The sequence below is a fragment of the Synchiropus splendidus genome, chromosome 6, assembly GCF_027744825.2.
Source record: "Synchiropus splendidus isolate RoL2022-P1 chromosome 6, RoL_Sspl_1.0, whole genome shotgun sequence".
NCBI classification, from domain to species: domain Eukaryota; kingdom Metazoa; phylum Chordata; class Actinopteri; order Syngnathiformes; family Callionymidae; genus Synchiropus; species Synchiropus splendidus.
This window is the reverse complement of record NC_071339.1, coordinates 6,824,543-6,838,698: the sequence shown is the minus strand read 5'-3', so window position 1 is coordinate 6,838,698 and position 14,156 is coordinate 6,824,543. Positions and strand designations below refer to the sequence as shown.

The 14,156-nt window shown below is 45.5% G+C and overlaps 2 protein-coding genes across 3 annotated transcripts; one reads left to right on the top strand and one right to left on the bottom strand.

Moving 5' to 3' along the window:
- The first annotated feature begins 8 nt into the window (after positions 1 to 8).
- prkag1 (protein kinase, AMP-activated, gamma 1 non-catalytic subunit) lies at positions 9 to 5,363 on the top strand. 2 transcript variants are annotated; one of them, XM_053867323.1, is made up of 13 exons: positions 9 to 133; positions 719 to 770; positions 828 to 928; positions 1,001 to 1,082; positions 1,345 to 1,403; positions 1,476 to 1,521; positions 1,759 to 1,813; positions 2,021 to 2,147; positions 2,220 to 2,385; positions 2,475 to 2,512; positions 3,540 to 3,686; positions 3,879 to 3,978; positions 4,584 to 5,363. In XM_053867323.1, exons 1-13 carry the CDS (start codon positions 125 to 127, stop codon positions 4,589 to 4,591), a joined length of 990 nt encoding a protein of 329 aa, XP_053723298.1. In that variant the 5' UTR covers positions 9 to 124; the 3' UTR covers positions 4,592 to 5,363. The 2 variants fall into 2 exon arrangements, with proteins under 2 accessions (XP_053723298.1, XP_053723299.1); XM_053867324.1 differs by lacking the exon at positions 9 to 133 and adding an exon at positions 251 to 637.
- A 9-nt stretch (positions 5,364 to 5,372) lies between these two features.
- On the bottom strand, positions 5,373 to 13,937 carry LOC128760204 (activin receptor type-1B-like). The gene is made up of 9 exons (XM_053867322.1): positions 13,781 to 13,937; positions 10,527 to 10,772; positions 9,989 to 10,255; positions 9,688 to 9,918; positions 9,449 to 9,616; positions 8,093 to 8,249; positions 7,892 to 8,016; positions 7,687 to 7,817; positions 5,373 to 7,266 (listed from the first exon to the last, which is right to left on the bottom strand). The coding sequence occupies exons 1-9, from the start codon at positions 13,842 to 13,844 to the stop codon at positions 7,141 to 7,143; spliced, it is 1,515 nt and encodes a 504-aa protein (XP_053723297.1). The 5' UTR covers positions 13,845 to 13,937; the 3' UTR covers positions 5,373 to 7,140.
- Between the last annotated feature and the right edge of the window lie 219 nt (positions 13,938 to 14,156).

Genomic DNA, 14,156 nt, shown 5'->3' with positions numbered 1-14,156 from the left:
CACAGTACGGTAATACCGTACAGTCGACCAGGATCTTGGTCTGTTCGTAGCGGAAGCTTTGTGGTTTAACAAGACCCTGCTCCAAAGACAGCTCAGCACTATAGTCCGACACAGTGAATGAAACATGGAGTGTGTGAGTCAACTCGTTGTTCTATGTCTTGCCCTTTAGTTGAGTTTGTAACTCCAACGAGCTTTGCTGCACCGAAGTATCGAAGCTAACTAGCTAGCATGCGCGTTAATGCTTTTATCTTCTCTTCCAAGGTTTCTAAAAAATCGTTTTGTCAGGGCGAGCGTTTAGATCGCAACTAGCTGATGTTCTGTGGTTGAACTTTCAGGACAGGGCGACTGTCAATAACGGCAGAACACCGTGACGCGAGCTAATGCTACATGCTAACATTAGTTTATTCATAACTGAACTCCTGTTTACCGGTTCTTCAGCCAACAAGCTGTTACATTTTAACGTCGCTTCCTCCACACTGCGAGTTTGTGTCTCCTTTTACGAATAGGTTAAGAATTTCAAAAGTGTATTAGCCATTGAAGTTTCCTCGCTTTACATATCGACCAACGTTTGACATTTGTCTGCATTGGAAACGTTGATTCAAACGGATTATCATACCAACAAGTGTGGCTTGGAATAGTACGTGGGCTTGTGTTGTTCTGGGTTTGGTGAGGTTGTTGCAAGGTGGTCTAAACTTGTATCATGACTTGACCCATTCAGATTCCAGCGACTCTTGAGGACCTGGAGAGTAAAAAGGAGACTGTGACTGAAGGTAAGGGGCTCGTATCATATGCTCTGTTGGACGTGAGAACAAGCGTGTCTCTTTCAGACCCAGAGCACAATGTCTACACCAGGTTCATGAAATCCCACCGCTGTTATGACCTTGTTCCGACCAGCTCTAAGCTGGTGGTGTTTGACACATCCCTGCAGGTGAAAGGCGCAACATTTGTGGATAATAAAGGGTCGCATCAGAGGACTGACAAGACTCTTTTGTTTTGACAGGTCAAGAAGGCATTTTTTGCACTTGTGTCCAATGGAGTGAGAGCAGCGCCACTGTGGGACAGTAACAAGCAATGCTTTGTTGGTACGTCGGTTTAAACTGCCCCCACTGCAGCCCCTCTGTGGAGCAGTTTGAAACCCCTGGTTTAAAGAATGTTTGTGATTTTGACACAGTTAATGAAGCTTTAGGGGTTGGACATGATAGTGAGGAGAAAAGTTTGACCTCAGACAGTGGCACAGAACCATCCAGTGTTCTTCCTAACATCTCTACTGATTCACTTTTAAAATTCTTCTGATGTAGATGTGGTCCCTTCAATTCAATTCATTGTGCTTCTCCTCTTGCACAGGTATGTTAACCATCACAGACTTCATAAACATTCTTCACCGCTACTACAAGTCTCCCCTGGTGAGCTCACAGCCTGCATGATGTTGGAAGTCTTACACTGCTTTACTCAATATTTCTTTTCCTGATTTCTAGGTTCAGATTTATGAGTTAGAAGAGCACAAAATTGAAACATGGAGAGGTGAGTGTCTGCGTCTGTGTGAGAAGAATTTCCTCTGCTCTGCGTTGAAATGGTTTGGCTATTACAGTAAATACATTTGGTGTCGCAGGGTTGAAACTTAAAAATGAGCCGTGGGGTGTGTTGGCTTTTTTGTCCAATGTAAATGTCAGATTTGCGTCACAAGATGTCAACAACATAACTTTTAACAGGCCTGAATCAAATCTCATGTGTCCTTAACGCAACTGTTGTCATCCGCAGAGGTTTATCTTCAAGATTCCTTTAAACCTCTGGTCAGCATATCACCAAATGCAAGGTGAGTTGTTATTGAAACACAAGATCTCTTCTCCATTTGTGTTGTTTCATTCGTCGCATATCAAAACACGGCGCTCACAATGTGCCCAATATCTCATGTCAACAAATACCCCTGAGAAGCTCAGGAGGCTCTCAGCTCAACAACATATCGTCTCATGCCTGTGTTCCACGCCTGTGTCTTCCTTCATCGCCGGCTCTTGTGTTGCAGCTTGTATGATGCCGTTTCATCGCTGCTGAAGAACAAGATCCACAGGCTCCCGGTGATCGACCCGCTGACGGGGAACACGCTCTACATTTTGACACACAAAAGGATTCTCAAATTCCTGAAGCTCTTTGTAGGTTGAGTGGTTCGAGCTGGACGGCCCCAGTGTTTGCTAACCTGTGTGTGTTGTCGCTGGTGATTCCAGATATCCGAGATGCCCAAACCTTCTTTCTTAAGTCAGACCCTAGAGGAGTTGAATATTGGAACGTTCCGGAACATAGCGGTGGTGCGCGCGGACACTCCTCTCTACACCGCGCTGGGGATCTTCGTGGAGCAGCGAGTGTCTGCACTGCCGGTGGTGGACAGCAAAGGTAGGCGGAGCCCCAACGCCGGCTATATTGAGTTTGAAACAAGTGACCGGATTGAAATCTGAACTCCAATTTTTGCCTTTGTTTTTCAGGCCGAGTGGTCGACATTTACTCCAAATTTGACGTGATAGTAAGTCGCTGTCATCAAGTGTTTGAATTTGCTGTGCTACGGAAATGACTGATGTTGGTTACGAGGCTTGATCCAGTTGAGCTTCGGAAAATTCCAAACCATGAATAAGGAGTGGTGTCGCAACTTGGCCGCACAATGGTGGCATGTTTAGTATGTCATCCTCCTTGTGTGGTTCCCCCCGCACTCGGGTTTCCTCCCACAGTCCAAAAACTTTCAGAAGTTTACCGACGACTCCAAATGGTTCTCGCTCCGGAGTAGCTGGGCCTGAGGGAGAAACCTGGAGAGAATGAATGAAGGAGAACTGTAAGGAGAAATGATGCTGTCACAGTAGCCCTAGTTGCTGCTGTCCCTCAAACAAACCTAGGATACTGACGGGTGTTCATGCCACACTGCACATTACACAGTAGCATTATTAGCCCCGCAGAATGACCAGAGCCTGTTGAGGAATGAAAGCATTGCATTGGAGGTGTAAAGACACACACATTCTCATATTTCTATCTCACTGTTAACCTGTCCATCCACAACACATGGCAAACCTGAACCAGGACTCTGAACCAAACTTAAAACCAATTATAGTGACCCAGTTAGTTTGACATTTCACCCTCAGATTTAGGCTTAACCTTGTTAGGACAGGCAAAACGGTCCTCACAAGGAAGTGTTTTTCCCCTAATTGGTCCTAACAAGAATAGATAAACCAATCGCACACATGTTCGGATCTTTGTCTTTGTCCTTGATTCTCTCACCCTAAAACTAACCATCCAAAACACATGGCTCACCTTAACCAGGACTCTGAACCACACTCAAACCCAATAATAAAGACCCAGTTATTTTGGTGTTTTCATCCTCAAATTGAGACTTGGACTTGTGAGGACTGGCAAAAAATGTCCCCGCAAGCAAAGAGTCCTCACAAGTAGGTATGTTCCATCCGAGACAGATGACTAACCTTTACCTCCTGGTAAAGGTTAGTCCGTCTCTCTCGTCATGTAACGCTTGAACTGCAATGCTCGTTCTGACTGTGTTCACTCAGAACCTGGCAGCAGAGAAGACGTACAACAACCTGGACGTGACCGTCACCAAAGCTCTGCAGCACCGCTCGCAGTACTTCGAAGGAGTCCTGACCTGCAACAGGCACGAGAGCCTGGAGGCCATCATCAACCGCCTGGTGGAAGCCGAGGTAACGTCCCAAACCTTTGTCCCAACAATGTTTCGTTCTCAGATGGTCCGCATTTCCATTGGCACATGTTTGAATGCCGGTCTCAGAACTCGCATCTAGTTTCTGTCACCCGGAGTCCTCGCTCATTCTGTACTAGTGGACCTGATGGGTTAAAGCCAAATCACTCACTGTCGACACTCGTGTGTTCCTCAGGTGCACAGGTTGGTGGTGGTGGACGAGCAGGACGTTGTGAAGGGAATCGTCTCCTTGTCGGACATCCTGCAGGCGCTGGTGCTGACCGACGCGAAGGAGGGTAAGTGTTCAGTGCGGGGAGTTGATGTAGACTCTTACTGGACAACTGAGATTTTGAGTTTCATGAAAGAAACCTTCTCGATCGTCAGGAATCTCTGTCATTGTGTTCAACGTGTTGTGAGAGCAGCGTGGATCGATGAAGACGCTCTGTATTTACGCAGCTTGTTTCCACCATTTCCTCGTACAATCAACATGACAACACCGTTTCATGTTTAGTTTTGGCTGTGGTGAGGTGAGGACGGCTCTTAGTGTTTAGAACTGACATAGAAATACGGTGGACAACCCGGTGTTGGTAAATAGGTTGTTGCGCGGCAGATGACGACTTCCTTCAGACGTGCTTCGTCGTGGGTCACAAACCACCGCCAGCTGAGGAGAAAAAGGGGCATCACTTGAGGCACGGAGGTGCGAGGCTGCACAGCAGGGGGTGCATCGAACTCAGGCCACCCGAGGCAGAACCCACAGTGCGAACCTGCCCTCAGTCCACTCTTTCTCCCAGCAGGTCCCAGTGAACTCGATGAACCTCAGAACAGTCAAGTGTGATCTTGCTGTTGGGTTTTAGTGGACGTCTGTGATGATCAACTAGTTGACAGGCTGCTTCCTCCGCAGGCCCCTAAAGCCCGGACTGTGCCGACGGATGGAGCCCAGGCCCCAGAGGAGTGGAGCTGTGTTCTAGTATTTAAAGGTTCATCTGGCACAAACACACTATTTCTGATGCTACCGGCCAAACATCCAATTTGACAAAACCAGCAGCCAGAAGAACGGCTGAGTCCCCGCGTGACCAGCTGAGGGCCCGAACGCCAGAGATCCATCCAGAGTGAAAGAGGCCGTCCATTGTTTGTCGGTGGTGTTGCGTGAGTCGGTCCCTCCTCCTCAAATCATGTTGGTTTCAAGTATCTGTAGTGAGGATCTGTGTGTGCGCAGCAATTCCAACCCTTCACTGTCCACACAGCACCTACATTTGGAAGGAGCTTAAATGAAGCCTGTATTTTTTTAACCATCAAAATGTGACTATGAAAAGATGTTTTTCTGAAGCACAAACTGAAACAAGGGCTCAGGTTCTGGTCTGTCATCAGCCAGGTAGCGTCACGGATGAACCGTCGCCATGTTTAACCACCTCATTTATTAATCTTTCGTCTCAAAAGGGAATTTCTTCTCTCGTGTTTTACATAATTTGTCGAGGACTCGGTCGGTATCTTGTGTGAGAGAACGTAATCCACATTCCTTAACTTCACCAGCAGCTTTTCCAAGTCACGTGTCCTGTGAACTCGACCATGTATGTGTGTGCGTGAGGCACTACTTATTTACTGAATCATTGAAAGATGGAGCAATAAAAGTCTTCAGCTGGACCTTCCAGAATGTCTCGGACTTACAAATAAAAACAAAGAATGCATTTTATACCAATTGAATCTTTACTCTATTAGATGTCACATGACCAGAGGGTTTATACATAGTTGCAGTAGCTTCTCCTGCCCTGGCTGGAGCAAGACACCCCCCACCACCATTGAACGAGCCCCTTATCCAATGACAGTGTCCAGTCTAAAGCAGCAGAAGCCAGAGCAGTCGAACATCACAGGGAAACAAGACAGTGCAGGTGATTGTAAGAATATTAGTAAATACTAGATCAATATTTAGCTTCGACATTTCCTCTCCCAGAGAAACTTCAGATGAGCTGTACAGTGTCCAGACAAGAGTGTACTGAAGTGGCATGGTTCGTGTAAACATTCTCTATTTCAGTGGAGTGAACTGGAATAAACACTGGTCATGTTTGACTGAGAGCAATTTGGTTTGTTTTTTTTAGTGCCGTGAGGTCAGTAGTAGTGCACATGTGGCCTTCCAGGCTTTCACAGGAATCTCAGCATATTCATATAAATAACACGGGGAAGAGTAGACACAACAGTACCTGTTCAATTTGCATACAGTCAAAGACAAAAGTGCACCGATTTCCTGAAGTATTAACATTGAGAAGTCATTTCTGACAGCTCGACAGGAACCTTCCGCCCGCGTTCGCGCATTGAGGAGGTATCGTGTAGCGAACACAAAGGAGGAGCATGGACGGGAGGCGGCGGGGGAGACGAAGCGCTGTGCAGTGCCTGAATCACACGGGAATGTTACTTTAGACATCAGTAGGTTCTTCTCCGTCGACAGCCGAGCCACAAATCAGGTATAAAAATAGAATCATCTAAAGCATGACCTACAGTCGGGTAAAAACAAATACAATTCACATATACAAGTATCACAGACGTTCATGTGCATGTGGGAAGATCACACCCTGAGGGGAAGGACATGCTGAGCACATTATTAAAATATATTCAAACAGACCATCGTTCTGATTCCTGGAGTTAGTGTTGTAAAAGGAGGTTAAAAAAACGGAACATGTTGCTCTTGTTGGAAACAGTGTAAGACAGTGAGGTGATGGAGGGAAGTGGGACGTGTAGCATGGCGCTACCTGACGCGTGAAGTACCGATGGATGACGGGGCCTGATGTCGGTGAGCGACTCTGGCAGTCAATGTTCGACATCAAACTCTACACCTGAAAGGAATGTGCTTGGATGGGCTCTTCCAAACGACTTATAGCGTTAAAGCTGGTTTCACTACGAGAAGACGAAAGAAAGCGAGTCGACTGGCGAGCACACGGACGACCTGAGGGTTTATGGGAGGAGCTAAAGTCTCATCTCACCTGGTTTGAGTCTGCAGTTAGCGTTTGCACTGACTGTCTAAGCTACTACATTCATCGCGATGCATGAACGTCACTAGTGTGGGGACCACATGGGACTATTTTCCTCCACGGATTCGACTGAAAAGTGATGCGTGCGTGGTGTCGCTGTCTGACAACAGGAAAACCTTTAAAAACCACCCGCTTGTTTAAAAACCACTAGTTTAAAAAAAAAAAAAGGATTGTTGCCGAGCCTCTGCACATCCTCGGCCGAGCGCTTCCCGTGTGCCACTGTACAGCATCCGGGCCACAGGAAGTCCTTGGAGGTGTTGGAGAGGAAGAAAGGTGGCAGGAGGGCAGCAGGAGCTGAGGAGCCGACGGGGAAAGGTGTTCCTGGTCGTTTGGCTGGGTAAGCGAGGTAGGGTTTGTCAGAAGTCAAGGCTTCTACGTTTCCAGGAGTGTTTATGGAGGAATATTTTACAAAGTGCCTCTTTGCTCTGTTCCTATCTCTCAGACTTTGATGTCCTCCTGGATGCTCAGCTGAGACAGGGTCTTCTTGATGCGCAGGGCCGTCAGCCTGGCGGCTCCGTTCGAGTACCAACACTCCCGCATGATCTTGCCCATGATCCGCAGCGCCTGAGCAACAAGACAGGAAGAGGGTTCAAAACCAAACATCAAAGGACAGTTGTACTAAGATTAAAGGGGCTGATTTGTACATGAAAATTAAAAGTTGTGATGTCCATTTGAACCAAAATACTATAATAATATCAAGAGATGAAAGGCTTTTGGGAAGTGGGGAGTCGGAGTCTCTACTTTGATGCCACACTCGTGACCCGACCTTGGTAATGATAAAGTAATGAATCACAGCTCAGTAAGTGACTCATAGAGAAGCTTGTTCAAGTCTGACAACAGAGGTTTGAGTGTTACGCAATGTTACGCAAACCCCATCAGATTACACAAGAACATCAGCAACTCTGGCACAGAGCGCCACACTACACTACTAATATATGTAGCACTCTTCAGCGCCCACCAGGAGGTGGTAAAGTCCGAGGTTACCTCATAACTCTGCCACCAGTTGGGGATGTTGGGGCGCAGCTTCTGGTCACAGACAACCTTTCTCATGTCATCGACGGAGGGGTCAGAGGGCACCAGGTCAAAGTAGGGCAGCTGGTATTCTTCATGGATGCCTGCACAGAAAGCTGCAAGCTGAAGCTGGAGCTCAACAGTAGGAACATCTTTCTGTGTGGAGGAAGAGTCTGACCTCCACTGTTGCAGCGGCGTGCGATCTCCCAGTAGACCAGACCAAGAGCGTAAATGTCGGCACATTTGAAGGAGTCGAAGTGTCTCATGTTGATGGTTTCGTCCAGGACCTCGGGAGCCATGTACCTGTCCCGACCATCGTGGAGGGGGCATCATGCTTACACAGCTCTCAAGCCCATCAACAAGCCAACTTGCCACTCACCTCTTGGTTCCAACCCTCTGATTCGGCGCGATGTCGATCGTGTCTGAGACGGAGTCGTGGCGGACGGCTAGACCCAAATCGGCAATCGCACAGGAGCAGTTCTTCTTCACCAGGATGTTCTTGGACTTGAGGTCTCGGTGAGCGATGCCTGGCTTTCCTGTGAAGACACAGAATGCACATCTCAGTCTCTTCCACCAGCTGAAACTGCATTTCAATCCTTGGTCTCTGGAACAGAACTCCATTTGTTTTAAGTGCAGCGGTACAAACCAGAGGTGAGTAAAGTTCGGGCCGGGGGCCACACGCAGTCCTTTGCTTGTATTTATGTGGCTCTCAGAGCAAAATTAGGAAACAAATGAATGGCTATTGAAAGGCAACTAAATGACATTGAAAAACACCAAGCACAACCTTATATAATGTTATAATACTTACTGCAGCTTATAGTCTGGATATTACGGTACACGTTTTTTTAATCCACAGTAATGTTACCAAGATTAGAAGTGGCAGATATGAGGAAGCGACAGGGAAAGACACAATCAGAACAGGAGTGTATCTGAGGGTCGGGCTCAGTTCGGAGACAAAGTTAGGGAAGCCACATGGTTTGGACAGAAGAGAGACAGTGGACGACCAATAGTGGAGACAGAGAACTCAGGTGACAGAAAGAGGGAAACAACCAGATTCATGAGATTAATGAATGTAGCAAAAGATGACCTGGATAGGTTCAGTGAGAAGAGAGATCTGACCCAGATTAGTTGAGGTGGAAGAGGATGATGTGCCGTATAAAACCACTTCTTAAGGTTGAACTGTCAAGATTAGATTCAGAACTATTTTGAACACATTTTATCAGCAACACAAGTTAAGGTTGTGTTCAAAATCATGTCATTCCACCAAACCACTCTAATTGATTTGCACAGTTAAACCAAGTAAATCCAACTAAAAAGTGGACCTTCTGAAACCAAATCTTCCCACCCCTATGTTATTTTTACAGTTAGGTAACAGTTGGGGCGTAAAATCAAGTGAAGTCCCTGTTGAAAGTTCAAAGCGCAAAGTACAGACGGATGCTGCAGCATGGCACACGGCGACTTTATCAGGCCACCCCTAAAATTTCCCCAGTCATGAGGACATGTCATACAAAGAAGCCACAGATTTTGTACGATGAGGTCACTTGAGGTTCTTCACGCGTCATTCTGCCGTTTGAAGATTCATTCCAGCATGAATCAAAAAGTGAGATTTAAAGGAAAAATAAACGGATAACTGGGGTCCTTGGCCACGACTGGTCGCGGGTGACACCTAGTGGACTCTGTCAGGATGATTTAGGTTGGCTATGAAGCTCGCTTCAAGGGCTGGGACTGAAAGTACCTTGTGTTCCAAGAATCTCCATGTGCAGATGGGCCAGACCGCTGGCGGCAGACAGAGCCAGCTTTATCATTCCTTCGGTGGTGACAGAGTAGCGGTTCAGGTAGTCGAACAGAGAGCCGTGTTCGTGGTAGTCCGACACCAGCCACAGCTGAGTCCAGGTTCCATTGTCTGAGCAGCAAATCAAAGATGAGGGCTGATTCAACTGAGGTAGCAACCGATACTTTTCATGCAACGCTCACCTTTGTTGTCAGCAGCGATGAAGCCCAGGATGTTCTCATGTCGCAGCATAATGGTCTGATAGATTTCAGCCTCACGGAACCAGGAGCGCTCCTCTCTGGAGGAAAAGATTTTCACTGCCACGTCACCGCCACGCCAACGTCCCCGCCACACTTCTCCAAACCGCCCCTTGCCAATGATCTCTTGCAGGACAATTGTTCTGGCCACTGTTCTTTGCACAAACAGGGGCAGACCTGGTGCAAAAACACACATTGTAGTTCAATGCAATAAAACCAATATATTGATCGTTTGCTCCGGACTGACCTGAGCCCGAACCAGATGTGGACAGATCATAAATGAGGTCCTGCAGAGTCCTGTCTTTGGCCAAATAGAGGTTTTCGCATGATGGATCCTCTACTTCCAGTCTCTGTCGGTGGCTGTAGGCTCTGTGGTGGTACTGGTACATAAAAAAGCCAACCAGTAGCAGCAGGCAGAGCAGGGACAGCGGTCCAGCAATCACAGCCACCAGTTCCACCAGACCCCATGTGCCCCCTGGTCCATAGCCCCCCACCGGGCCGGAGTCGGTCGTCACTGTAGAGCACAGAGTATACATAACATGGTTCTGCTTCAGTAAATCTCTTCTTGGTACCTGGTCACTACCTTACACTAAACAGAACATCAATGAAGATGTTAGCAACCAGCAGAGGTTGCATGTGTGTGGATCCATGAGATGAACTTCTGTTCCGTTTATAGTATTGTTTATAGAATAAAATAAACAGGAATAACAGCAGTTAATGACGCACAGCTACAGCTGGAGTTCAAAAGAATGTGCCCTAAGAGAAATAATCTTCTGCTCTCTCACCAGATGGTACTTTGAGGTCAATGCTGTTGCAGTAGTCGGTGTAGCAGCAGTGTCTGCTGAGAAATCCTTCAGCGCTCAGGCAGTAGAAGGGCTGTCCTGGGGGCACCAGATCGGCTTTGGTGATGCAGGTACGGATGGGCTCCTCCTGGCCCTCTAGGAAGGATGTGGAGACCATGCACGCTCCATCAGTCTCACACTGGTAGCCAGCCTTCTCACAAAGGGTTGTGGTGCAGTTGCAGCGGAGAGCTGTTGAAGAGAGCACAAGATTCTTTACTTTCAAGCCTCTTTTTTAGCGCATCAACCCAGAAGTGTCTTAGCTGAAGAGAATATGTGGGCGCTAACCATAAAGCTCAAGTGCAACACTTGAGTAACACTTAGTCAAAAAATATATATTAAATTATTAAATATTTGGGAATTAAAGTTGTCAGCTGGTGGCTCAACTTGGTGGCATTTATATTTGAACATCGAAATTCCTTTTGAATTTGCAATCCCAAGTTTGGAGGTGACAAGCAGCAAATTTATACATTTCATGACAGAGGCTGCGTGAAATCGGAATTATTATTATTATTTATCCAATTTCATCTGTACAGGGTAGAAAATAGCCCATGGAAAGGTGGATGTGGCACTAAAACTAGGTCATATCAAGAGTTGCAAAGTGCATCTACCTATGTGTCTCTGTACATTGTACATTCCAGAGCTACTTACTACTAAGCAACATACATGGACAGTATGTTTACGGATGCTTTGACACACTTAACTAAAAAGAGCAAAATATTTACGTGGCGCTGACTAAGGAAGTCTGCAAGCAGTTCAACCAAACAGATCTGAATTGGTTCCACAGCACATAAAACCACGTTTTCACTGGCACTGACTTGACACCAGACACCTTTTTGAGACGAACACTCTGAGGGTTGTACTCATTGAAAGAAGACGGCATCATGTTGGAACAAATGGAAGGACATGCCTCGCAATAATTTGGTAACGAAAAGCACTCCCCTGTCTGCGCCATGAGCAATTGCCAGCCCAGAGTATTGCACAAGGACAAACAGCAACTGCCAAATCACGTCACTACGTTCCCATTAAAAAGTCTTGCTGTCCAAAGTGCGCCGGAAAATGCAGCCGTGCCCAACATAACACATCAACAGCCGGATTATAGTGAATCAATAATCAAGACTGAATGCATCTCAGCTTGCATCACAGCGATGGAACCACTGAGTCCATCGTTTTGTGGTCGAAGAGACGCCTCCCTCTGACTGATTCAATTTGGTCTCAGCAAATGCACCATGTGAGTGTCTTCTCCTGACTGTGTTGCAAAATTGTATCTAAATATTAAATCATTCATACGGCTCTTAATGATCTCGGCTTTTCAGTTTGTAGATGGGGACTGGTGTAGGCTTAAACAAGGACGACAACATGCTCGACAATCTGTCATGAGAGAGGAGTAAATTAAATAGCCGCAAAGGACTAAATTTGTATCTCAAGAACGTCGAAATAAAAACAAGGACGAGAAGGAAAAAAAAAGATAAATGAAAACAAAAGCATGAAAGAATAAAAAACAGATATGATAAAATAACCGAATAAGACACAGAAATCCAAAAATAACTATTTACATAACTTATATTTAAGGGCTATTGGGGAATCTTTGACCATTGGTTAACTCAGGGAAACTCAAACCCAAGTGGAGTATTTGATGCACTGTGTGGGTGTTGTGACTGATCGGAGACAGACATGTTGTCGAACTTGTTTGTACATCAAAGAGTGGAGATATTCCAATGATGGACCTTTTTGGGTGGCGTTGACTCACATTGTTGTGTGTAGACAGTGGAAACAATACAACTAGTGAACGAAAGAGGAAGATTAATGTTGACTCATCACAAAATGAGACTGACATTTCACATTTTTCAATGATTATAAATGTCATGTTTTTTCTTTGTACTTTTCCTGTTTCTTTCTTAATAAGACACTGAGCAAATAAAAAGTAAATAGTTTGCCAATAAACACTACGTCAATCAAAAACACAAATGTGCGTTTGTACTATTTGGATGTTTTCAGTCTGCGCATTAATTCTTATTTGCAAATATGACAGCATAAGGAGCTGGCACACATGAATTACATATGACTGTGCATGACAGATGGAAGATGAGTTCAGCGACAGATGACTCTAGAATTTCAGTTAAATAATATTTTACATTTACGAAAGCAAGTCATGTACCAAGATGAGTGGGATGGAAGAGGCGGTACAAAAAAAAACAACAGAATCTAGGGCTGTAAACAATTGCGTGACTAACTCGAACAATTTGGATCATGAAGTCACTTCATTTTTGATACCTCAAGTAAATGATCGTAGCATTGCGCAAGACTGAAACCACACAATGATGGTGCTAAAGAAATCAAAAGAATAACCAACAGTGCTAATGGAAAGGTAGGTAAGGTAAGGAAGGTAAACTGAGAAATAAATTCTCAATAAAAACATAACAAATCATTTAAAATTCATATTCACTACAGAGTCGCGGGACTTGAGGCTCATAAATAAGCATGATGCAGTCCATCATATAAGCTACTGAGGTTTCAAATTGCAGATAAACTAACCCACATTTTGTTGAGCTCTTTCTCGCAGACACAACTGTAAAAAGGTACTGACCACAGCAGATGGGGCATAGCAGGTCACTATATACACTATATATTTTGTTAAAATTAAAATAAAAAATAAAAAATTTATAGTAACAGTAAAATGAAACATTTCCAGTTTATACGAGCAAAGAACACGTACTTACTACTTCCCAAGACGATGCAACTATCAAAACAAAAGTCAGCTTGAATGTAATACAAAAAAAAAAAAAATACACCTGACTGCAACATGCGGCCCAGGCCATGGACATTGTTGTATTAAGTCATTGTCCGACTGTAGCAGTATTATCGTGTGTGTAAGAGAAAATGGACTCGCGATGAAGTGACAATCCGAACAGATTAATCTGTGTAGCATTGCAGCTAAATGAGAGACAACAACAACAACAACACATTTATCATTCCCGGGGCTTCCTGCTCCACGAAAACAAAGGCATTCACAAAAAGACTATCGCCACAAGAACACGTCTATTCCAAATGAAACAAGGCGTTATTTAACATCCCGAAAATCGCTGAAGATATGGTCACGCTAACACGAGCTAATACTAGTTAGCAACAGCCTCCATGTTTTCTTGACGGGGACAGCGGCCCAGAGCCGTACGACACAACAAAACATGAAAGAGACTCACCTTGGCAGCTTTTGTAGAGGACAGAGTGAAGGAGCACCACCAGAGGAAGCCACAGACTAGCCATGGTCGAAGAATTCCCGGTGCATTTCCTCACATCATCGTCTGTCTGGCTAACTTGCTCGCAAACGTCAAGTGAGGACAGCTGTCAGGGCTCAGTCTGGCGGTGCGCCTCCTCTACCGACAGGGGGCGGTAACACGTATGCAAATCTGTGTTTCATCACAAGATCGCTGAAGCAGATCTTGTGAACTAGATGGACGTAGAAATGGTGAAGGCGCCAGTTGGTTAAACTGAAAAAAATATATATCACCCGCGCTACATGACCTTTACCTTTATAAAGAACCAATCCATGACTCACCCTGTTTAGTCCACAATTTA

Bases quoted from the DNA above. Each gene is read 5' to 3' on its own strand.
- prkag1 (XM_053867323.1), top strand. The intron at 2,386-2,474 runs GTAGGCGGAGCC...TTTGTTTTTCAG, and splicing joins GCCGGTGGTGGACAGCAAAG to GCCGAGTGGTCGACATTTAC. The intron at 2,513-3,539 runs GTAAGTCGCTGT...GTGTTCACTCAG, and splicing joins ACTCCAAATTTGACGTGATA to AACCTGGCAGCAGAGAAGAC.
- LOC128760204 (XM_053867322.1), bottom strand. From the start codon at position 13,844: ATGGCTAGTCTGTGGCTTCCTCTGGTGGTGCTCCTTCACTCTGTCCTC. The intron at 10,773-13,780 runs GTGAGTCTCTTT...TCTCTTCAACAG, and splicing joins CCTCTACAAAAGCTGCCAAG to CTCTCCGCTGCAACTGCACC. The intron at 7,267-7,686 runs GTAACCTCGGAC...CTTGTTGCTCAG, and splicing joins ACTGGTGGCAGAGTTATGAG to GCGCTGCGGATCATGGGCAA.